The 26514-nt window shown below is 38.0% G+C and overlaps 1 protein-coding gene across 3 annotated transcripts in view; it reads right to left on the bottom strand.

Moving 5' to 3' along the window:
• Positions 1–26514, bottom strand: part of MMS22L (MMS22 like, DNA repair protein) — a 94078-nt gene that overhangs the window by 13437 nt on the left and 54127 nt on the right. For all 3 annotated transcript variants that reach the window (XM_030489474.2, XM_030489475.2, XM_030489476.1), the window contains 6 exons: positions 12895–13085; positions 10283–10433; positions 5596–5738; positions 4690–4832; positions 4376–4535; positions 2542–2711 (listed from right to left, as the gene is read on the bottom strand). In XM_030489474.2, the coding sequence (XP_030345334.1) occupies positions 2542–2711; positions 4376–4535; positions 4690–4832; positions 5596–5738; positions 10283–10433; positions 12895–13085 (958 nt within the window). The remainder of the gene's footprint in view (positions 1–2541; positions 2712–4375; positions 4536–4689; positions 4833–5595; positions 5739–10282; positions 10434–12894; positions 13086–26514) is intronic.

Here is a 26514-nt window from a genome sequence, read left to right as displayed (position 1 = left end):
TGCTGAAGGAGCTGAAGAAGGAGAATTCAGGAAAAGAAAAGAAGATTGAGAAGGAGCCTGGAACTTTTCAGAAGACTGGAAAAAGAAAAAACAAAATAACTGAAAAGACCTCTGAGTAGAAATGCTGCTCAAGGGTTTTTATGCTTTAACTATGAATAAAGAATCTGCATGTATAACAAGATATTTTGCATGGTGTCCAAATTCCCATTTCTTTATTTTCATGTAGCTGCCAAAGGATTAAGTTGTAAACTGGAGTATTAACAGGGACAGATCTATAGAACAATGTTTGTCTAACATCATTAGGGTGGGTGAATTAAGGCTCCTGCACTAAAACACCCCTGCTCCACATCCACGAATGGGCACCAGACCAGGGCAGCCACCCAAGGAGAGTCTGATCACACATTTCACCATAGAATCATAGAATAGGGTTGAAAAGGACCTTAATATCATCTAATTCCAACCCCCCTGCCATGGGCAGGGACACCTCACACTAGACCAGGCTGCCCAAGGCGCTGTCCAACCTGGCCTTGAACACTGCCAGGGATGGAGCATTTGCCACTTATTTGGGCAACCCATTCCAGTGCCTCACCACCCTCACAGTAAAGAACTTCTTCCTTATATCTAACCTGGACTTCCCCTGTTTAAGTTTGAACCCATTACCCCTTGTCCTAACGCTACAGTCCCTGATGAAGAGCCAGTAGTCTAAATTAGTCGAGGTGGGATTACTCCCAAAGGATGCTGATTATCTGCCTTTTCTCCCACCACATTTACATGCTTTCCCTCCCACATACAGTGTTTTATCACTTTTCTGGTTTGGGGTTTGGTTTTTTGTTTGTTTGTTTTGTGGGCTAGTTACTAGTTGAATCCGCTCACAATTTGCTATTGACAGAATCATTAAAGCAAATTAAATGGGAATGCACATGGGGGTGAAAGGGAATGAATTTAGCCTTAAGCCAACTTGGCTCAAGCCAACTGTGAAACGATAACCTGAGAAGTCAGAGAGCGCCTAGAATCCATTCGATCTCAAAGAAGTTCAGAAGCAGTCCTAAGAGAATTTAAAACTGATACTAAAATATTTTCAAGTTGATTCTAAATAGGAATTTTTCCACTTCCCCAATTAAAGGGGAAGAAAGTATTTTGGAATGAAGCATTTTGCAGCTTTTAAAAATGTTGCAACTTTGTAAATACAAACAATAAAATGTAGAAGTTCTATGTTGAACAGGAAAAATAAAGTCTTCTCCTCTTAGTTTTCTCTCCCCAAAAGTGTTTGTCAAATTAAAGAATTACTTGTTTTCTATAAGCAGCATTTGTCTAAAATAAACTATTTGGTCAGTAAGATCATCTAGCTTAGCTGGAAAGCACACAGACTATGCAGCAGACTGCTGAAGAATAGGACAGTGAGGTCAGGAAGTCAGAGACTGACAAAGAAAACAGGAAACAAAGGTCCACAACACTTGGACTTCAAAACAATCAGAGTGGTTTCATCTTAAAGCTACATCCGTATGTGCAGACTACAGAGAAACAGTGCTCTTCGACCGAAATCCTAAATTAGCAAGCAGACAGTCACACTCTGTAGTAATACCAGTGTCCAGATGGCCCTACATGTATATAGCTTCTGAAAATACCTACAGAGCAGCAAAGCAAGTCGTATTTTGCACATCATTATATAATCATATTCACTTCCACATGACATGCCATTGATCACAGTGCAACTTTTAAAGGAATAAATCCAAGGGATGTTTAGACTGTCACCCCTGCACTGTTTCACAATACAATCCTGTAAAGTGATCAGTTAAGACTGCAATCAAATTGAAGACCAAGTGGGAATGGAAAATAGTAATCAAAGAAGACCTGAGGATTTACAAGGAAAAACATGTCATTTATTCAAAAAATATATTCTTTTCCTCACCAGCAGGATTTAGTCTTTTTCTACAGCATCAACAAGTCTTACAGTTTCAAGAGTGACAGGTAAGTTGAGGGAAGAATAGGAGGAATAACGGGCAAGAAGGCTTTAGTCATGTAAGTGTAAGCAGCAGGAACTTGATTCAGCAAAAAATATTCTCAAACTATTAAGATAAAACAGTGTCATGATACATAGAGAAGTTTCTTCTGTTCCTAAGAGCAACAAAAAAAAGAGCAGTCATCTTTAATTATCTACAGTTAGCCAAGTCAAGGATGATTTAAAACATTTTTCTGCTCTGTCATCTCAACAAGTGTCCTGCTACACACTAAGATTATTTGATCCACTGCTTCAGAAATCTCTCACATCAGACCAGTGTAAACAGCAGGCTGGCTAAAAGCTTTATGTATAAAGCGATTAGACTAGCAGCTCCAGAGTGTACCACAGCCTAGCTGCATGCAACAAGAGGAGAGGGTGGCATTTTTCCTTCCAATTCTACAAGAAGAAAAAGCTCCTCCTGCTGCTTCTTTAAATTCAGTCAACACTTGTTTTGATCAGGGAAAAAGAAAACATCCTTTGCAATATGAAACTTTTCCTGAAGATCTACATTCGTCTGCTGGTAATAGAGTTCAGATATTTACCTGAAGATAAAGAGGTAGGCTTTCCTGAATGGCAGACAGCAAAGCCACAGGCAGCTCTTTGTCCTGCTGGAGCACAGAATGTGGCAGCAGTAAGCAATCCACGATGCGGAACAAGAGTTGCTGCGCTTTGGAAGTAGCCAGTATTGGTGCCCAGAACTTTACCAGACAACCTGTTGGAAAATACAAAAAATTGCAAGAAATCCCAAAGCAATTTAAGTCCCATGTACTCATTCCATGGGATTCCCTTAAAAAAACCCAGTTAAGATGACTCAAGTATATTTACAGTTCAGCAAAATGAAAGTACCAGACTCATTCAATTCATTGCAAGTTTTTAGGAAAAGTACAGTAATGCTGAAGAAAGCACAGCCTCCCACATCCCTGCAGAAAAATTAACTAAACTTGATACATAACACTACTGCAATCAGCACACATGCACTTAAAACATTTACCTCACTGTGTGCGTTCAGCACATTTTTCAGAGTGACACTGCCTTTGCCTTCCCTTCACATTTATCTAACACTGTGCCCGTTATCAGCAACTACTCACACAGCAATTCAATGTTAGGAAAACGTTATATATCTTTCAAATTCTATTTAATGCATCTAATTCAGAAGACTAAAAAGAATGTGGGGCAGCCAACTCCTTTAAACCAGTATGGTCTCTCCAGACCTTTGTCACTCCTAGTTCACAAAATAAGAACCTCAAAGAGCATCTTTCTAGTTTTCAAAATATTAACTTCTCACGTATATAACTCTGAGCCAGTTTTAAGATCTTCCTTTTGAGTTGCAAAAAAAATGTAAAAAGATATTGATGTGTAAATACCCTAACTTTGAGAAATAACTTTATTGCAGGTGAGATAATTTTTCTTGAGAAAATAACTCTATATACCATATGAATGTTCATATTCAAAATACAGACTAAATAAAACAAGATTGCCATGTAGTAGTTCTCACAGACATCTTAACTTTATATTTAATTAGAAGCAAGAAAATATTTGCTGGGTTGAAAATACAGGAATATCCCAAAAAAATATGTTTAAGACTTTGAAAATAATGAAAGATCAAAAGTAGGCTGTTACAAGATATTATTAATCTATAAAAGTCATTCATTACCATCTCTATAACCCACGCAAAACAAAATTAATCTTGTGGAGTGAAAGAAAACACAATGATCAATCATAGAGAAAGAGAACAATCACTTAACAATACTTCTAATAATGTTGTCAAAGCTTCCTGCTTTGAAGGAAATGTGCTCATTCCAGCTATAAGTACTCCTTCTATTATCACTGCTGTGATATAGGAGACACTAGAAGACACAATCTGAACAAAGGCAAGGGGTGTTTAGATTTGTTAAGTTTCTTGCTCTGTCGTTATAATTTAACAAGCCCACAGAAAGTGAAGAAGTGACTGAAATACACCTGATCGGGTTTTTTTTTCCTAAACCTTTGTAACGTTTTCTTAACTAAAAAGAAAGTCTGTCATAACAGACAGAAGCAATGCTTCACTGTCTTGCTGGTTTTAGGTGGGTTTTTTCTAAAACAGGTGGTTTTCAGTAGTAAAAGACATGAAAACATCTTACTTTTGAAAATATTGATTTGCAGGAGTAATTAAAAACAAAGCAACACAACAAAAACCACAAGGAGGTTAGACATCAGGATAAAACCCAAAGAAAATCTGTGGAAGAAAATTAAATATCTAACTAACATCTTGGTGACTTTGCTTTTTTAAACCATTAAGATGGACAGTATATATATATAGACAAAATACAAAAAGATCACATTTTATTGATTCCTTAAAGCTGTTTCCTGAAAGAAAAGAGGTTGCAAAATAATTACCTATGATCCGATATGTAAGCTGCAGACCTTCTGGAGGTCCTTTAACCTTCAGATAAGGTTTTACATTCTTTAATACATCACCTAAATACTCCAGAGTCTTTGCTACCATGGCAGATTTCTCAGGGAGTGTCTGAAGGCTGCTGTAAGTTCTACCAACAGCCTGAGAAAACAAAAACATTGAAGTAAATATAAATGAAATCACAACATTTCTCATGAAGTTTGTGTGATTAATTTCTTTTCATACATGCAAAAATCTGACATATAGTTTCCTTTCACTAAAATTTTCCTGTGAAGCTAGCAGAGATGTACAGTACCTTAATGAATTGGACAAGAGCATTTTTAGGGTCTTGCTTGAAAACTGACTCTTCAACATGAGCCTTTGAAAGAATGTTTTGTACTTCTGAGAGCCTGAAGATCAGTCTTGTCATTTCAGTCAGCTGCTCCATATAGGCTTTTCCTGGTTATTACAAGAGAGCACAGCAGTAAATATAGTGTACAGTTATGCCTTCCAATTTATTTTAGTCCCAAAATAATAAAATGAAACATGCTTTCAAAATGTCTAAAATACAAAGATTCTGCAACAGACTGCACCCCTCTACACAAAAAACGTGTGTCCAAACTAGTTATTTTTCTAATACAGTTATAAGAGAATTAATAGCTTTAAGTATGGATAACAAAGTCTTTAATTTCATTGATGGTTTTCTTCAAAATCTACAAAATGTGTATGAAAAACAGTCGCTGGAAGATGTATTCTACAGATAAATAGAACTGCAGTGTTTTATAGAAGCAATGAAGTATTGCTCTAAGAAAGCAAAATATCCAATACAAAAAAGGGAAGAATTAATTGCAACTGATTTTTTTTTTCTTGTTTTTTCTGTTAGGGCATTCACAGCATGATTTCTGACTATTTACTTCAGATTTTCACTTTTTTCAGAGCAGTTTCTCCATGGGGGGAAAATAGCTTGTCTCCTTGGGAGCAAGTTTTTGTTCTTTGCTTCCAAGGAAACAAGCTCTTTTATCTTTGTTTGTGATAAATTTGTCATATGCAGAGCAGGCAAACTATCAATAAATAGCACGAGCAGCGAAAAGAAACACATTTTGTAATTAGGTAAAAGTAAAGGAATACAAACAAAAATACATTTTGTAATTAGCTGAAAATGTTCACCAGTTTTGCAATATAGAATTGTTACTGCAAACATTAGGGAAATGTGAACACTTACCAACTGTTCTCTCAGCATCTGTCTTGGCCAGCATACCACTTGGTTGATCTATGAACATTTGCAAAACGCATCGAAACCAAGAACGTACTGTCAAAGCTTCATAGGATGTATATCCCATACTAGAAAAAGCTTCACACAGTGCACTGCATGGGTAAAAGAGGAAGAAAAAGGTAGAGATTAAGCAAAAGTATGCAAAAAAGTGCCAGAGTGGCTCATTTTGCTATAGACACACAAAACGGGGCACAGAAACAATTAGAAATAAAGCAACAGGAAGGCCAACTGGCATTCTTTTTGTGTACTCTACAGACTTTGCTCACAATATCCTGATGCCTAAATACAGTGAACACGATAAATTTGGTAATGCCACACATGGTAATATGTAATATACATACACGTACATGGGTTTTTGCTACATAAAACAGAGGAGAAAAATTTGTACAATGGGAAATGCTTATTCTAACAATGGGTAATTTGACAGTATGATCTAAACTGTCAATGTACAGTGCTGGAAATGGTTATCTGAATCAATCAGGAACTTCATATTGACACTGCTTAAGCTGCTCCAGCCTTTCAGACACAGCTAGCTCAGGTGCCCCATGCTACGCTGAAGTCTGCTTATTTCTAACCACGTAAAAGAAAGAGAAGGTCTGCTTTAGCAAATAAAGCAGTATGTCGTGTTAGAAACAGATCAAAAAGGGAAACATAAAAAAGCACCTTGGAGAGGAGAAAGTAAACCGTTACACTTGATGTACGCTTACAGAGGTATGCATTTTTGTATGTATACACACACGAGATATATAGATATATATATACACACACACATTCCCACACGCAGCAAACTTGCTGTATATATTTTCAGTCAAACACTCACAGCCAGGTGTCAGGCTGGAGTCAATGGCCCAATCAACACTCAGTGCACAATCCCTGAACTCTACTGTTCAGTATTCCCAAAGCTTTACTTGCTTTACCACTATGAGCAGCTGCTGTGATCACTTTCTCCCAAGGATACCAGTCCCACATCATTAATTCTGCAGAAACCCCTTGATAATGGACAGCAGGTCTGTTCTGCACCCTGATTTCAGTTCCTATCGGACAAGCCCCATGTGTGCTTCAGGTCAGTGAAATTTCTTCCAAATAGTTACACCTTTTTATGTGAGAGATTTCCTCCCTGGTCAGTCCTAAGTGCTTCTACTTTAATGAAAAATGCTTGTACTCTTTTTCTTGATATATGTGCATATAAATCTACTTATTTTCTACTGCATTTTTACTCATGTTTGCAACAGAAAGTCAGCACAGGTCCAGATGGGAACCAGAGTGGATTCTGTTTCTCACATTAATAAAGTTTCTTTCTGCTTAATTTAGTTAAAACCAATGTCAACTGTATATTTTGACTGTACATCCCTGCTGAGGTACTATGGACAAAATAAACAGACCAAATGCAAGCAAATAAAATATAAAAAAAATCGAAATCAAATTCCAGCACCAAAAGAGAAAAAACCAGGATGCCTATGGACTTAATGCTCTTTGCAGTAACGTATAAACAATTCTAGCCTTATATGATCTTGATGTACACAGCCAGTCCACTTGGCCTCAAAGGCTCACAAAACCACTTCCTGCTGCAGTCTCAACTCTTGTTTCTCTTGCATACTGGTAGGTAACCCACTCAGGCATCTTCCTAAAACTAGAGAGCAATATGCTCCTAATCCTTAAGAAAGGAAAGAACAATAACTACCTGCCAGAAGCATGGCAAGTGGTCCTTTTAAACCAGTGAGCTTATACAAATGCCTAAAGTTAGTTTAGACAAGTTAAAATACTATCACATATCACACAACACAGATCTGAAGAGGAACTTTTAGGCATAACTGCAAAAGAAATGCCAAAGCTTTTGCGCATATTCCCAGAGCTTGCAGGGTATATAACAGCATCAGCAACAAAATAATCTTTTTACTTTTCAACTGAGAATATTTGATGTGAAAATTATCAGAGTGCAGTAACAATAAAGTCTTAAGATCCCAGCATTTAGATACTTTGATAACTTTTTGCTCTACAACTGCCTAAGGTAAAGAAGTACATGAATCATGCCACAAAAATTTGCCATCTTATTAGCATATAATGACAGTGTTTGAAGTACGATACCTCTGTATAATTCTACCAAAAAAAGCCTTATTTTAGGTACTCATTGTCCTTTCATGAGGAAATCTGAGCACCTTACAGCTCTGCTGATGAGGTAGGAACATACCTTCGCCTTGTCTCAGATACTTCAGTTTTTATCTTACTGGCCTTGAGGCAACTGGGGAAAGAGACAGTTCTCCTTGGGGCTGGACAACTGCAACCCCAACAGCTTGGGGGCAAAAATATTTGCCTCCGTGTGAGTGCTTTCTGCCCCATGCTTCCAGCAGGGAGGAGGTTCAAAAAAGTGAGTAAGAACATATGAGAGAGAACCAGAAAGAGAACATACACATATAAGCAAAAGACAAATATCCGCAACTATGGAGCCATGATTTCTCCTGCTAATTCTCTCAGTATGGATCCGGGAACCTGACATAGAATTGTAGAATCAACTAGGTTGAAAAAGACCTTTAAGATCACATTTTCAGTTACTCCACAGCACAACCTGCCAGAAGAGGGCAAGGTCCTCTTATTCCTTTCTATGGCGTTATTTGGAAACAAAGGTTTGAATTCCCTCGGGGTGCAAGACCCACTTAACTTGGGTTTTCCAAATTGTTGCACAAGTACTCTAACCTCTCAAGTAATGTACGCCAGAGAGCTATCTTCAATACCAACTGCAGTTTTAGATGAAATTATGGCAGCAGGGCTGTATGGGGAACTCAGTACTAGCTATATGTATGTGCTCTGCACTTGCTAATGCAATCATGCTCCCAAACACCTGAGAACAGGAATGTTTTGGCCGTGGTTCCAAGCACAGTAAATGTTACCTCAGCCAGCATAGCAATATATCTGTGGATACGTACATAAGAATATGTCAAGTGCTTAATCAATGTTGCTAACGAATACTTTAGTAACTGCTTTAAATCACTTACTTGAGTGCTTACTGGGGGAAACTGGTAATTAGCCTTAAGCACCTAAATTATACCAAAAATTCCAGTTTAGGCATCAAAATGTTTTTCTTGATCTCACCTGAAGAGCAACAAAATTCAAATTGTAAATGGATATTTATGTTCTTAACTCCTATTTCATTCAGCACATCCTAAGTATCTTGCATGAACCTTGCATGAAACTCACCCTACAAAACATCATACAAGAGAAATATGGCAAATCAGAGGACTGAACACTCCTCTCCTGAGTTCCAAACTGATACGTGAGCAACTAAATTCAATGTTGTGAATGGCCCTGTGAGAAGGCCATAGTCTCATCTTTGCCGATCACTTTACTATATCTTGATTTACAGCTTTGCTCCTTAGTACAATATGTACCCTAAAAATGTGCAATATTTTTCACTTTCAAATACAGCCCGACATGTCAACACTCCTTCTCTCTGATCTCTCACCGCCCGTGCTTCCAGAGCCTGATTCAGAAGCAGGGTGAGGGGAAAAAAACCAAACAAACCCAAACACCACAACAACCACCACCACCACCATCCATCTATCTTAGGTTCACAGAGGCCCATTTAAAGCAAATAAAGTTTTTCAGGTATATAAAATTCTGACTGGACCGTATCCTGGGCAAACTGCTCTAGTTGACTGAAGCAGAAGCTTGCATAGCAGCATTGGACAAAATAGACTACTTGATCTCGAGGGTCCCTTCCAACTTAAACAATTCCGTGAGTCTGAAAAGTCAACATTGGCATGCAAAACATAGGAATGTGATACAGTCTCTAAACCTATTATTTAATTTAAAGCATCCATTTAGCAGGTCTCAGAAACCTGAGCTACATGAATATTAATATGCACTCAGAAAGAGTTCCAAGCTTGTCAAACAGAAAGTTTTAATACATGCATTTCTGCCCAACCCATCCTCCTCGGCTTCCTGCAGAAGTTCTTCGTTTTGAAGAAGTCAAGATATTTAAACACTGAATACTTACTATATAGCATCTTCAGATTTCTGTGATAATGTTTTCTTGACTTTTTATGAGAAGATTTAAGTTTTTGTGTTAAGTGCAACAAACAGGGGAAAAACAAGTCCAATACTTTAAATTTACCGAGCACAACTTCAAGTGCAGCCAGGGCAGGAGGCTGCTGCCTTTCCGCATTGTAACAACTTTGCCCAAGCATAGCAACAATAGAAGGAGTGGATAACTATAACTATGCAAATTAAAAATAGGTTATGGTTTCAGCCATTTCACTTAGAGGCATTACTGCTCTTCATGGAAGTACCTCTCTGTGAAGATATTGTCTAGGTCCCCATTTTCCGAATCTGTTAGTAACAACATTGTCTCTATTGGGAAAAAATAAGTGATTTGCTATATAAAAGACAAATAACTTTTTCAAAATACTTACCCATCTTCCTGACAAATTTTGAGTATCTTTACACATAAAAACCCAAACAAAACACCCAACCCAAACAGCACCCCTATTCCCTGTGAAACATCCCAGGTGATTTCAAGCATTCTAGAACTTAAGCAGATGCACAGAACCAGGACCATCTTAATCAAACATTACTGTTTGAAGCAACATTTTCCACAAGCCTAATGAAGGTACTGGAAGAACAAGTAGTGGCAATTTTTCACCTGTTTTGAATTAGGTGACTTAGATATCTTGACACCAGCTGAGGCCACACCATGTCATCCCATCCAAACAGCTGCATCATTGATAGAATGGGCTGTGGCTGGAGATCTGATAGGGCTTTGCTGGGTATATCCAAAGCTAAGAGAGTAAAACCTGATTTTAAAGAAAGAAAAACATGGCACCATGTTAACGGTTTCTCAGTACATCCCTGTTCCACTAACAAGCATTTTAAATTAACTACAATTAAGAATGCGCAGTCTGGTAGTACCAGAAATCTCAATTAAAACTGGGCAACTATTCTAACAGATAGTGTTTGTACACACGTTAAAATGCAGTCTCTGTCCCGAGGAGTTTGTAAGTCAACATGACACACTGAATGCAACAGAGGGAAAGTGGATCCAAACATACAAATTTTAAGTATCTTCATGAAATCACAGATTATAAATCCTGAAGGCATAGCTCTACTACTGATGCAATAAAAAACGTGTTCTAAAAACTCGCTGTTTTTGTCTTCTTGGCTTCCCTTTCTTGCCTCCATCCAGCATTTCTTCCTTTGTACATACAAGTATTACTGTGCTTTACAAGGCTGAGTTTTATTTATTTGCTTTGTTGTTTTCATACACTTCTTGCAGTGAAGAACTATATCTGGAAAGAATTCACTCAGTAAAAGCTGGTACCTGTCCTATTTTTAGAACAGAGTTTCATGTATCAGAAGTTACTGTGCAAATAAAGTACTATGGACAAGCTTATTCTTGAAAAAACAATCTTTATCTAACAGTTGCAGATCTAGAAACTGGGACAGCACTTTGCGCAGAGTTTTTATTAATTTTGCTGTTTCTATTAGCTCTACTGTGGAATCTGTATCTAACACTACCAGAATAAAAGATATAGCATATTCTTTATGCTACAAATGATAAATGCATTTAAACTCCAGAAGAAAATGTAATCTGAAATGCTAAGCAGTTATTAGGTTATAGGAAATGAGAGGCATCGAATGAGTCAGGAAAACTGACTTTGGAGGGCAATGAAATAAAGGAGCTCACTAGTTCCCACATTCTCCAATTCCAGTTAAATATAAATGTAATATTAATTTATTAAAATAATGATTTCTAAAACTGCATGCATTGGGAAGCTGACTTTGAATTAGACAGAAAAAATTGGTTTTCAGAAACAATAATTCAGCTATTTTTATTAATAGTATAGGGACAGACTACCTTAAGCTATGAAGGGCTTCACATTTCCTTATGTGCCTCAGAATAAAAAAGGTCATAGAGAGTCCCCACTCTGCCTTAGGTGAGGAAGCAATTTGTGCCAGCCTCCTTCCAGATTATCACATTGTTTCTGCAGCATCAGCCATAACATGGGTAGGGGAGAAACAGCAGTCAGAAATGATAATGTGAGTCCCAGGCTATTTGCCTGGCGGTGGGAGCAGGAGAGCTGTGACAGCTGCTCTCTCCTCTGGGCTGCAACCTCAGGCAAGAAGCTCATACAGCGTGGGAAGGGTTTGCCTTCCTCTGTAGTACTGCCTAACACATCTCTATAAAGAAGGTCACAACTGCACTCCTCTGCTTCTAAGTGGAGTTTATAATAGGTTGTTCTTCTTGCTGTATCACTGTGCTAATATAAAATAAAAAGATACGACACTGTAGGAAATGAATGAAAGTTTTGACATTAACAACCTCTTTCTTTGATTTGTATTGCTGTTTCCCATACATGCTTCACCAGTGTGAGACCACTACTATTGCATGCTGCCTCCTTCATTAATGTTACCTACCAACTACTGCAGAGCTACTTCAAACGAAGGGTCTTGCCACTTTTCTATTACTAACTCAGTACTTCTGAGCTTGTAACTTCACCTAATTTATATCATGATGGGAAAAAATACTATATATTTCACTTCTCTAAATTTTAGTTAAATGGATACAAGATTTCATTGTAATGACAGAATACAATGCTAGCCACTGAAGCTGAAGATCAAACAGGTATTTCTTTCTATTCACTACCATGCTGACTCGTTGCACATGGAGTTCACATAGACATGGAATGTTGTACTTCAAGATTAAAACCCTTCAGTGTAAAGCAAGATAAATAATTAAAATTAATTATAAATATTTTTATGACCATGACCATAAGGGTTCAGAAAAAAAAAAACCAAACCCAAAAAAACCCCCCAACCTTTTAAAAATAGTTTTAAAATATAAAACACTATTTTAAAAAAATTAGTTTGAATCACAACCATAATGAACAGTTCAACACAAAATTTCCAACTTTAACAAAAAGTTGTAAATTCTAGATATAGAGAAAGAAGTTATTCTCATTTATATTGTATATATGTTTGCAATGTTGATTATAGCCTATGACTAGTAGTGAAAAAGAAGTCAGGCTTAAATAGCTTTAAACCCCTTTGGAGTTCTCAGTCTGCTTGCATTCTATTAAGTAATTCACAATTACAATATTCCTTCTTGTCAAAATATTTAGCATAGAATCTACTTTTTGCATTTCTGCAAATTTAAGTTACTACATGGAAGCAGAAATACAAAATACAAAATCCTTGAAAGTTTGTGATCCAGAAATAGACCAAGTCCAGTAAGTCATAGGGAGGGTCAATGCTAACCTGCAGCTGTATCAGCAAGCTGCGGGGAAGGTGGCATCTGTGACATTCTCTGGCTCTTCAAGTAGGGAAAGAAATTTCTCCAGAGAGCACTGGCGACAGCAAGGTGGTGCTCTTTAGCCACTAATGGAAGCTGTGTGTCTGGGGCCGTAGTCCCTAGTTGAAGTCCCTGGTTTACACGTTTGTGCACACTCCTATGGAGAAACAAAAACAATGTTTACATTCAATAAACGAAAAATTCACATCTTTTAAAAACGTATTTACAACTACTTTAAACCGCAGGGCCCAAGAACTGAAGGATCATTTTGTGCAATTAAAACCTTTATAGAAAGATATTATGCATACCAGTTATTTGATGGATGAATGATAGCATATTAAGCACCATAAAGTTAATGTTAATTACTAATGTCAACCATTAATTATATGCTTTTTAATATGTCAGATCAAAATGAGAAATAGGCAGCTTTAAAATGAGTATGTGCATTTTGCAACTGCTAGCATGACAAGCAAGTCTGCTCACAATCCAAAGCCAGATGCTTTCTTAAAATTTTTGTCAGTAGCGCTTTTAGGATAGGGTTGTGTCCAGCAAATAGAGGCAAATGATTCTGATCAGTTGTACAGCTTCTTTCTGAAATCTATTTCTCATTTGTAAAATCTCACTAGGTATGAGTTTAGATAAGAGAAAAGATTCATTTTATCCCAATCTGCTGCAGACAATTAGGTTTGACAGCAGTGCCCACAGCTTTGTTAGTACAGTAAGGACAAAAGTTACCACTACACATAACTCCCATCTCTTCCTGAGACAATGCGGCATGAATTCAATAATGCACTCAATTTTCTTTGATTCTTCTAGTACCATTCCTGCTACTTAATCTAATTTGGAAGTTGTGACTTTCTAGAGGTTTAATAGAGATATGTCTGCAGGGAATCAATGTTCCCAGAGAAATGGGGGGGGAGCATTAATAAATTTGTCTGGTAGAGCAGGATAGGAGGCATTACTGCACCAGGCTGATCAACTAAATAACATGCTTATTAAAAACAATCTGTAGGAACGCACTATCATTCCTGTTCCTATTTATCTTCTGGTCAACTCAATTGAGATTGTGCATTAAAGCACAGGCAGCATTATTACATTTGCTTTATTAAATTCTATAAACAGCACTGTAAAGTCAGAGTCAAGATATTTATAAGATAATGGGAAACAGCAGAGGCATCGAGACTTGCCTTAACATTAACTGTTGTAGACTATAATATTTTCTTTCTTAATTGCCATTCTCACAGTAGCAACTGCTTCACAAAACTCTTCCCCCAGATCTTTATTCTGCACTCACTCTAATTTGAAATAAACCAAAACAAAACCAGAAAAAACTCCAGCCACCAGTTCCCTTCTGGGGATGTGGGAAAATTATGAAAGAATTACACAACTCACAGCACTCATTAGGACATCTGAAATGGAATAATTTTAAATAAAGAGTAGGCTGGCTGCAAGGCCTTCCTGAACTAGGGTTGATATTAGAAGCGCATCTCATTATATCAAATTAGTATCCAAAAATCCTGCCTAACACATAATTTAAAACATAAAACATACTGGCTGTCAAAGGTAACGATACCTTATGCCTGCCTGCAGGCATTCATTAGTTTCAATAGGACAGACAGAGAGAGAATTGAGTACCAGCTACTTTTCGAATGGCTACATTTAACAGACACAGAAAGGCATGTAATATTAGGAGGAATCAAGTATTTCTTTGCGAGACGACGTGAATCCAAACACAGGAACAGAAGCCAGGAATTCTAAACTCAACATTTATTCCCTCTGTGGCTTCACATAAGTCATACAGCCTTTGTGAGCCTCAGTTTCCCAGCCATGATATTTGGATAGTAAGGAAGCTTACCCTTTAAGGATGCTGTGAAAACAATCAATGCTTAGAAACTAAGGATTATATTTAGTATGTCAGTTGGTACTCCTATTTACAAGGCATACTCTCCAAGTCAACATGAATTGAAATAGAAGCGAGATTAGCATAAGAAGTCAGGCAATATTCTTTCGGAGTATCCCCTTCTTACAAAAAGCACAAAGGGAAGAACGTAGAAATAGTGAGGTCTAGGGGACAAATAATGAAAAAGTAAAAGCAAGGCTAAAGCAGCAAGTTAGAAATATATTTTTGTCTATTACCAAAAAAAATAAGTTAAATAGTAAAACCAAAGGGCTTTTCTGTTTTATTTTGTTAAGAAAGTGCAAAGAATAAAACTTCTGGGACCAAATTCTGCCCTACTTACATCCAGGCTAGGCTGTAAAATTGCACAAAGACCTTTTTCTCTCCTCTAAATTGCCTCTCCAAAGACGGGTGTCTTGCATCTCCTTTAGCCATCTATGCAAAGCAGAAGGGTGTACAGACTTCCAAAGTAAGGTAATATATCTCTGTGTCAGTGGAAGGGCAACTCGTACAAATCAGTATTTATGTTTATTCATAGTAACCTACACAAATGCTTGCAATAAGGTAAATGCTTAGAATCGATGGGGCATCGATACATGCTGCAGCTGATGTAGCCAGCTACTTCTACCAACAAATTTTTTCATTCGATAAAAATATGGATAAATAAAATTTTACTTTTTATGCAGGCTTCCACATTTATTTTTTTTAACACTAGACAAGCATACCATCAAACATCACTCCATTTCTGAAACTATACATCTAGTTTTCCATTGTGTTAAGAGCTCTGGAACCACCAGTTGCCTTATTACCATAAGTTGGTGTGATTTTTACTTGTTTTAAATCATGAATTTCCTATTTCTGTAAAAAGAGGTGCGTGTTTTCATTTTGCCATCAGATCAAATAAACCCTGGGTTTATTAAAGAAGGGAATATTTGTGCCACCTGAATGAGGATTGTGTAGATGTATAGATATAGCAGTAGCATGAGGGGTTATTTTCTACGTCCTACACCTAAGGAATTGCAGCCATTTATCTGGTTGCAGGTATTGAAATCATAAACCATACTTTTACAATGATAAACCATGCTTTTGCAAGCCTGGATTACTAAAATAGAATGAAACTTTAGGTCAAGATGAAAAAGTAAAACACATAAGATGCAGAAGCCTGCCTATATAATGGAAACTCAAGTCACTATTAGTCCTTAATCTGCACTGGCTACATATTGGTATCCAGACTCAGTATAATGTCATTTAATTTGATCTAGGCTTCAGAACTCCCCAGCATGAGAAAAGACCTCTCTCCTCCTACCAGCATTGCCAGGGACACATACTACAGGGGCTCCCAGGCTATAAATACAGACACCGGTTTCTTCACAGGATGGTACTCCCAGCTCCTCTGCTCCCAGACCATGCCAGGCCAGCCATAGCATCCACAGAACTCAGCTACCCAGTTGTCCTGGTTTCAGCTGTAACAGTTGTTTAGGTTTTTTTTTTCTCCTTACTAGTAGCTGGTGCAGCGCTGTGCTTTGATTTTAGTCTGAGAACAATGCCGATAACAAGCCAATGTTTTAGTTCTTGCTCAGTAACGTTTACCCTGTTCAAGGACTTTTCAGTCTCTCATGCTCTGCCAGTGAGGAGGGGCACAAGAAGCTGGGAGGAAGCAGAGACAGGACACCTGACCCAAACTAGCCAAAGGGGTATTCCACACCACAGCACGTCATGCCCAGTATATAAACTGGGGGAAGTCACCCCGAAGGCCAGATCGCTCCTTGGGTTGGGCTGGGTATCGGTGGTGAGCAACTGTATTGTGCATCACTTGTGTTTTCTGAGCTTTCATTTCTTCTTTTGTTGTTTCCTATTATTACTATTCTTATTATTGGTATTCTTTCTATTATCGCTATATTTTACTTTATTTTAGTTATTAAATTGTTCTTATCTCAACCCGTGGGGTTTACATTCTTTCAATTCTCCTTCCTATCCAGCCCAGAAGGGGGAATGGAGTGTGTGGGGGGGGTGTGAGTGAATGGCTGCATGGTGCTGAGTTACAGGCCGGGTTTAAATCACAACACCAGTATAGCCAAGATTAAGCTCAGGAAAGTCTTTTTAAAGGACCTGAATGACCTTTTGATGTTGAAGCAAATAAATAATTAAAAAATAAAACCTGCAGGACCAACACCCCTGGATAAATCTAGGGAGGCTGAGTAGAGATATATGAGTATTTCTGAAATGATAAATGGCTTTGATGCTTAGAATTTCAACTACTAACATCAGTTCTTTCAAGGAAAACTCAGGCAAAGTGAAATGAAACCAAGCATCATCACACTCAGATTCAAAGACAGGTAATAGAGGCTTTGTGCTCTCCGCGGATGAATGGAAGTTGAATAATACTTGAATTTGAAGATTTCCCTTCCAAACATTCTCACTCTTTTTGCATCACTGTAAGATTATCAATGATGTTTCTCATTTTGATATTTTGGCAGCAAATGCTTTGTGCCTTGGTCCTATTTTAATGTTGCCACAGAGGTGGTAACTGCAAGAGAATTGATTGTGCGAAGTTGAGGCTTCTTCAGCTGTGGGGCAGCTTTGAAGATTTCAGCATAGAGAATTGAAGAGATGTGGATATTAACTGACACAAAGAACAATAAAGTGACAGTTCTGATTTCAGCAAAGACGACAGAAGAGGTTTACATTCTCTCAACAAACCCTAGACACAAAGGTGATGTCAGCTACTTGGAAATGTGAACAACAATAAAGTTATCAGCTTACGATCTCCCCAAAATCAAACCCCACATTAATGCAATGAAAAGCATATTTGTTTCTGCTGAAAAGATTAGCAAGTTACACAATAAACATGGTACTAAAATAAAATCCAGGGCAGAAGTGCCAGTAGACACTACTCTATTTCATAAGAAAAGGTGTTTCTGCTTCCCTTCCCCCCCCCCCCCCCCCCCAAATTATATAACAGTATTGTACAGCAAAAGATTGGGCTTTCCTGTAGAAATCTATCTAGTCATATTTTCTGTGGTTGTATAAATCTCACTGCAGTGATGCACTCAAAATTTGTGCTAGTGCTACAGGTGCAAAACTAGATCTCTGCTACACAGTAGTGCGCTCAGCTTCAGCGACCAAACAGTATCTACCAAGCAGCAATTCAGAATTTAGTTCAAAATTACTCACTCAATTTCACTTTCTTCAAATGCCATAAAATATCAGTACTTCTTTAATACCCCTACTCAGTTCTTCTTTTCACTCCATCAGAATTGTTACTTCTTACAGTGACCAGAACTGGAAGCAAGGTTTTGGCAGAAGTCACACACATTTCCTGTAACAAGTCCTATCCAAGCTTAAGCTGAAAAAGATTGCTGCATGCCCTCCATATGCCTTTGTAAATAATCCAGTATGGACATTCAACTAGTTGACTATTATGCCATTTAGTTACATGATAGTTATAGAAATTTGCAACTATAGCACTTACTTTATTAATCTATATGGATTCCAACTCCCATGATGACAAACTCACTGTTCAGCTTCTAATTAGTAATTTGTTCATAAGCATTTACTTATTTTCATGTCTGTGCTTCTCTATATAGTTTACACTAAATAAATATAATTTCCGAAATCACAACCTTTTATACTACCATAAAAGATAATGCAAGTGTGAAGGAGAATACATTTTTAGTTACTTTCATACAGAAAATTTCAAAACATTCAGGAAAGAAAAACTAGTTTATGTGTGGACTACAGTAGTAGCATGCACAAAGGCAGTAACAAAATGTGGCATCTGGGTCAAATCTGCTTTCAATCATAGAATTGCTAGGGTTGGAAGGGACCTTAAAGATCATCCAGTTCCAACCCCCCACCATGGGCAGGGACAACTTCCACTAGACCAGGTTGCTCAAAGCCCCATCCAACCTGGCCTTGAACACTGCCAGGGATGGGGAAGCCACAGCTTCTCTGGGCAACCTGTGCCCGTGTCTCTCCACTCTCATACTGAAGAGATGCAGTATTACAGAGCTGTGCCAAATTACAAGTAACAAACTGTACGATCCTACCTCTCTTATACATGCAGATTCATGAAAATGAAATGGATCTGGATTCATGGAAGTGGCACAGTAGCTGCACAGTGGTTCCACAATGCCCAGCTCCTACAAGAAGAAAGCACCCCAACCTAACCATGCTCAGAGACTGGTGATTTGGCATCTCATGGTAAAGGCTTTTGGCTTCCTGATCATTGGTGAATGATGTGACCACTTGACCTAACGTGTAAAAAGGTAAACCTTCGTCCTCTTGGCCATAGTTATGAATGCAGGTATGCTGGGTTGCAGAGCTCTGCACCCAGCAGACTAATCTTGATCATCATCGTGTTTAGTAAGTGCAATGACAGCACGCTTACAAGAATTTTAGTCTGAAAGTTGATGGCCTCGAAGTGCATAAGCTGCATGCTAAACAACTAAGACCTCTGAAAACAGCCTTAGTGTCTCTGGGCACAGAAGCTTAGGTACCTAGGGAACTTTAGTGGTTAAAATGGAGTCACCTACACACTTTCAGACACTTCCACATTCAGGCTGTTTCAGCAAAACATGCATGGAGAAAAGTGACTAAATTCTATCCAAGTCTGATTCAAACATCCAAGTCCTCTTTTAAATCTGTTTCCAAGGTCTTTGGGGTACAAGTTCTTTTTTTATATCCCTTTATATATCACCCAGTATATTGAGACTGGTATGACTGCAGTAGGAACCAGACAGAAGCAGCAATCCCACCTCAAATCAGAATCTCCTAAGTTGTTTTCGTATCACCAATATACGTACAAAGTATATATAAAGTTTCTTCACATCTGAGCAACAGCCTTTTCACTCTGATAATTAAAAAACCCCAAACCGCAACAAACAAAACTTAAAGGACCACAGAATTTTCACCCACCTTTATGGAATTAAAAAATAGTTTTCAGAAAGATAAGCAACATGGTTAATTTAAGGCCAAAAATAAATTTTCCCATCCATTAAAAGAAACATTTGAAAAAATCCCACAGTTTATAATGAAAGTGTCTGCACTGTGTAAGCATAATGAGCATTGTCACCACTACAGCTGTACTGCTGGCTGTACAAACAGGACTGGAAAAATCATGATGCAAGATTATAAAACATTAGCATGGCCCCGTCAGATCAGTATTTATTAAATCATGTTTAAGTGTTCTTCCTTCAGTTTAATTTGCTTCAATAATTCACAATAAACTGCATGTTTAAATGTTTACTGCAAAAAGGATGTCCAAATAATATGCCTGGATATGTATGTGTATGATGAACACTGATTGGTGTGAGGAGGTAGGGAAGGCTAACAAGGGAAGAGGGATGCTTTCAGAATTCTAAAATCCAGGATTTTTATCAAATGCTTAAGTTTTTTATGGCACAGACTTGCACAATGTCATACATGTCAGTGTTAAAATGTGCCTTCATGAGGCACAACAGTGTGAAAAATACACACAAAGAGACATGCATTAGATTTGGATGAGATCCAAAAGTATAAGAGGATATAATGGTTAAAAAGCAGGGCACAAATAGATCTCAGACTCCTGAATCATAATTCCTAAAGTGCTCTCTTAGTCAGATCACTCTCTTTTGACCAGAAAGTTCCCTATATGCCCGCAATTCAGCCACACAAAAGCCTTGAGCTAAGCATCTAACCCACAATCTCTGTTTACTGGGCCCCAGAAATCTGAGCATGACTAACGCACACCAAAAAAGCAGGTTGTAGAAGGTGCAGCAGGAGCTGCCTGCCTTTTTAAACCTGAAATACACATTTTTTGAAATGTAACAACCAATGAGCCTCAGGGTGGTGGGCACCTGGGTTCAGTTCTGATAGACTGTTTTGGGATCAGGCTTTGCTCTTGATTACGAGTTTTATATTAAGTCAGTCACTGGACAAAAATGTGAAATCCTAGAACAAGGAATCATAGAATAGTTAGGGTTGGAAAGGGCCTTAAGATCATCTAGTTCTAACTCCCCTGCCATGAGCAGGGACACCACACACTAAACCATGTCACCCAAGACTCCGTCCAACCTGGCCTTAAACACTGCCAAGGATGGAGCATTCACAACTTCCTTGGGCAGCTTGTGCCAGTGCCTCATCACCCTCACTGTAAAGAACTTCTTCCTTATATCTAACCTGAACTTCCCCTGTTTAAGTTTGAACCCGTTACCCCTTGCCCTATCACTTCGGTCCCTAACGAAAACTGCCTCTCCAGCATCCTTATAGGCCCCCTTCAGATACTGGAAGGCTGCTGTGAGGTCTCCACGCAGCCTTCTCTTCTCCAGGCTGAACAGCCCCAACTCTCTCAGCCTGTCTTCATATGGGAGGTGCTCCAGCTCCCTTATCATCCTCATGGCCCTCCTCTGGACTTGCTCCAACAGCTCCATGTCCTTCTTATGTTTAGGACACCAGAACTGGACACAGTACTCCAAGTGAGGTCTCACAAGAGCAGAGTAGAATGGAGCCTATGACACCCTTTCCTTCCCATTTTATGTCCTAGTCACTAGGTAACAGATATTTAATCATTTGGACTGCTGTCATTTAAAAACAAACAAACAACAAAACCCACAAAAAACACATTTAAGTACCTATCTTCAGCAGTGGGACTCTACTGTTCCAAGCACACAGATTTCTGTTCTTCCCGACACTGAATCAGACATCTGTGGACCCACCACACACACTGGATTCAATCCTTCACTTTGCATTTTCTGTAGGCTGGCAGTAGACAAAGTCCCACATAGGAGGCAAGAGTGGGTTGTTGTATAAGACATGCATGCTGCAGATGACAAACAAGTTCTGTTCGGCTGGGCCCATTACTGTAGGCCATCAGACCATAGTATCTTGGAAGACCCCTACACCTTTTGAAAGGAGTCTTCCAAGTTCTGGCACCCTCGTAGCTCATATGAACAGAGATAGCAGGCAGGCAGATGCCCTAGTACTCAGGAGTAAAAGGTCAAAAGAGGCCTAAATCACCATAACACTCTAGGACTGAGGTGATTCAGACCATAATTTAAAGGACTTGGTTATATGTGTGTGCAGATGGATATATATATATATAGAGAGAGATAAATAAAAATACCAGTGCATCTAGCTTAGGCTGCAAAAGACACACATAGACATTAGGGCACCATTTCAATTACAGCTTCTCTGTAAAACCTTAGCTAATCACTGCTAAAAGATACTCTGCCTTTCTCCACCCAGAAATCTTAATCATACTGTTTTCTGTTTTATTGGTTTTTTTTTTCCACACACACATCAGGAAAACATCACCCTTAAACATCCTAAAACGTATTTTGCATTATGTTCCCTTAATTGAAAAAATGCATATTAACAAAATTAAAAAGGCTACAGATCCTTTCAATTTACCATACATCAATTGCTGCCTGAATAGCAGCAGATGACATACTCTTTCCTATTGAAGATACAGCGGGTTTAAACAGAGCCATTCCAATTATTTCATTGATGGCATAAACCTTCAAATCTCAGTGGAAGAGCCTAGTATATTCCTATTGTTAGTAGATCATTGACAGAACAGACTCAACAGTTAAGAAGCTTCTAATGTGACAATTTATATAAGCGGAGTAATTAAAGTATATTAGAAATCCAGATAATCTCCCCCAATCAAACCAATAAAGGGCAGCCCATGGGCATTCGAATCACACATTGCAATTTAGCTCAGGGTCACCTTTCCAAGGTAAATAATATCAACAGAAAATACCTTAAACTAAATGATCCTTACTCATTAATAAACCCATTCAGGAAATTACATAAAGCTCTTTGAAGATTCAAATACTTTAAGAACAGTTAACCACTTTAAACAACTATTTTATTTCCTTTTACTGATTTGAAGACTAAAGCCAAGTTTCATTTCTTAGACATTACTTGGGATATTCACTAAAAAACATAGGAAAGAGTAGGGAAAATGTGACAGACCCTTTAAAATGGTATAATGCAAGTAAAGCAATAGCAATATTTTCTCACGTTACCTGAAAGTGCATTAGTACAGATGATGCAAGTTGTCAGTAATTAAATAATTATACTATCCACAGATAGGGTATCCTGCTCTTACAAATTTTTAATAATATCACATGCAATTATATTTTTACTATTTTCTGTTTGAGTTTTTTGTTTGTTTGTTTTATGTATCTTTTACAAGCAGGTCCATCAACTGCATAATTAAAAGCATTTAATTACATTTAAAACAAAAAGTAAATCAAAACCAGCACTCTTTATCAAGTTTTCCAAGTTTAAGTTTATATTAAAAAAACCTCACAAAGGACCCAAAGCATAACCATTGCAGCTGACCCCACAGTAAGCAAAAGTGGCAAATATACACTATTCAAATTTTAAGCCAATTTTCCTAACATATTTCTTTTTAAACAACAGATGCTATAATACATAGCTTGGCAGCTACTTCTTTAGAGAAATATGATTCAAGAAATGTGGCTCTTTGTCTGAAACAAATACAGAGGAATTTGGTAGATCTATGTTCTTGACTAAATTCTTTAGATTTAAGTGTAACACTGCAAACATCATGTAGCACAGAAAAAAAAAGTGAACTGAAAGTCTCAGGATTTAAGACAGTTGTCTTTTCCACAGCAATATGGAAACATTAATATATTATGTTAAGATATATAATCAGCAAAGCTACCTCTCATTGCTTAATCTATTTTCCCAATCCAGGAATAACTAAAATTGGCAAAAGCAACCATGACCTAATCCACTTGAAAGTTTTCAAACCAAGTGTTCAAAGTAAGAGCTGATAGTTTGTCAAGCTGCAGCATCTCTGAATACGGCCATCCCTTAAAACTTTAAATATATTCATTCTTTGGGAGCTCACCTTCTGGACTTTTAGAAAGAAGGAACACTCAGACGTGACAAAGACGTCTCAAAATCTAGGTGCAATTCAAATTATACTCCTTTACTTCTTTCAACAGGAAGGCAAAAGCTGCACAAAGACCAAAGAAGCACTAGCCTGAACATTCCACCCTTTACTGGAGACCAGCAAAAGTCCCCACAATACCATCAGCAGACTTGGCAGAGACAAAAGGCTATTTTAAAACTCATGGAGCTGCAGAAAGAAAAGTGGAAATTCTTCAAAAAGGAAAGTGGACAGACAGCAACTGCTAAAAAGTTTAACTGATAAAGAAAAAAAAACCCCCAAAACAATACCAAAACCACACAAATGAAGTGACCCCCAAGCACAGGCAGCTCTCCCTCCTGTATTATACCTCTTCTTCTTTCATCACATTCTTCCTGCAGCAACCTTTCCCCCATGCACTATATGGCAGAAGAGAGACCTGGAATGTGTTATCATCAGCCTCTTCTATCCATCTGACTCCCCTAGATGACTGTGGATGCAGTGAGACCTGCAATGATCCAGGCCACAGAGATGCCACAGTCAGGAGATGCAAGTGAAAGCTGTCATATAAACACTTGGATTTTCCACTGGATGCTTGATGAAGGTCTTGAATATATGGAGAAATAAGCCAGCAGTCTACCAGAAACACTTCTTATTAAATTACAAGAAACAACAAGTATTTAGAAAAGAACTAGCATAAAATAAAATCATGGACAAAGAAAAGAAAAGAAAGCTTGAAATTCTTTTTTACTGGCTGGATTCCATTTACTTTAAAGAGAGGTAAAACAAGCGCCACCAAAATTGTGATTCTACAATGTGCGAATCTGAGCACGGGGCAATAAGTTCCAATTATATTCTATGCATTTAACTCTAAATTTTAGAGGAAAGCTGTTCATTAATAGATCTGCATTCGTCAATCCCTGGCAGCGTTCAACGCCAGCCTGGATGGGGCTTTGAGCAACCTGGTCTAGTGGAAGGTGTCCCTGCCCATGGTGGGGTGTTGGAACTGTATGATCTTTAAGGTCCCTTCCAACCCAACCATTCTATGATTTAGTATGATCACCGATACAAAATGTCAACACATCTTATATTGCTCCTTGTATCTACTGATTTGTAGGTAATACTGTTTCTTTATTCTTAGATGTAACACTAGGAAATGTTTTTCTTAATTACTCTAAAATGTTATTGCAGATTTCTTTTAGAACACAAATATTTTCCTAAAGCATTCACTATTTTGCAAGCAAGCAGCATAATGGTTCCTTAGTTAACCAGTAATTCATTCATCTATAAATTGTTTTACCCTATTTTGAATGGTTTAGGCTTGATGAGTATTCCCTACATACACCCAAGTGTTCGAAGGGGTGTATGAAGGTGTATGAAGAACTATCCAAGGCAACAACTGCAGGACCACAAAAATAAAATAAAATTAAAAAAGATAAATGATCTGCACATCAAAGAGCTCATCTCCTGCTATGGAAGATTCTAAACTTCACTGGGATAGAAAGTGTTAATGCTGTGAATAAAAGGTTTTCAACTGCAGTTGAATCATGTGAAGATTATCAATATAGCAGCAATGTACAAAGGGGCTTCAGCAAGGTTACCAAGTTTAATATAATCCTCTCGATAGCTAAGCACAGTAATAGAGAACCCTGTGTTCACTGTGACAGCATGTTGTGTGTGCTCAGTAATACTTTTAAAATATACAGGGAGAACAAGAAATCCCCAGCATCTCTACTATGCTCAAAGACAATGTAAAGATATTAACAGGAACTGACACACAACCCTAAAACACAAAGGTACAAAAAAGGTACAAAAAAGCCAAACATTCAGAGCTGCAGAATATTAGTTAGCACTTTCTCCTTAACCCTTCTCAAAGGGTTTAACTACATCACTGAAAAGACAAGTTGTTATGACCATAATTTAAATGCAAGCAACACAGTTCTAGCCTGCATGGGCTAGGTCTGCTGGGAGGGAATATTACATCCGCTTCAGCCACCCTAGCAAATCTGTGCCAGAGAGCTGTTGTCTTTTCCTAAGCACATTTAACTAAGATAGGGTTGCAAGAGCAGCAAAGACAACCTGCATTAATTCAGTGCAACTAGTTCACATTTCAGCTTGTAGAATAGTCTTGGGGAAAACAGACAGCTGATTTGAGCCCAACTGCAATTTTCCTCCATTACCTTCACCAGTATTCAGCCAGTTAGCTTCTCCCCTATATTATGCATGCATATGCTAAGATTGCTGTTTTCTTCGTATCTTTAACACAAAGTATAAACTGGAACACACAAAACATACACAGTGACCCTCTGCTGTTACAAAATCTCAAGTCCCAGGGGAGTCAATCCAGGTAACTCATTTCATCATCAGCAGGGCTCACCCATTCACAGATCTCAGCCAAGTGCTTTGCTAGGTTCTGCACTGGTCAAAGCACTGGGAGTCATCTCGTTGGTTTGAACAGGTAAGTCAGTGCTCAAATTTTTCAAAGAAACAACACAGAAAAAGCAAACAGTTAAAAAGACCTTTAGTTTGCCTAAGCAAAGTTCCAGCATAGGTCAGATTCAGAATTTTTTAATCCTCTGAAAGAACAAATAGTCAAAAATGAAGGAAAAAATGGACAGGCTGCACTGAAATCAATACTATCCTAAGCTGGTTTATTCCCCTTTCTTAGTTCACATACATACAAAAACCCCACCTAAACCAAACCTAACATTTCTAAACCATTACTATTTCACAGAACTTAAAATACCTTCATTTCAGTTCTTAAAAGCCTTATTTTGAATAGCAATCTTTATAACAGACTGTCGT

The sequence above is a fragment of the Strigops habroptila genome, chromosome 6, assembly GCF_004027225.2.
Source record: "Strigops habroptila isolate Jane chromosome 6, bStrHab1.2.pri, whole genome shotgun sequence".
Taxonomy (NCBI): domain Eukaryota; kingdom Metazoa; phylum Chordata; class Aves; order Psittaciformes; family Psittacidae; genus Strigops; species Strigops habroptila.
The sequence above is the reverse complement of the archived record's forward strand: the minus strand, read 5'-3'. Positions and strand labels throughout refer to the sequence as shown.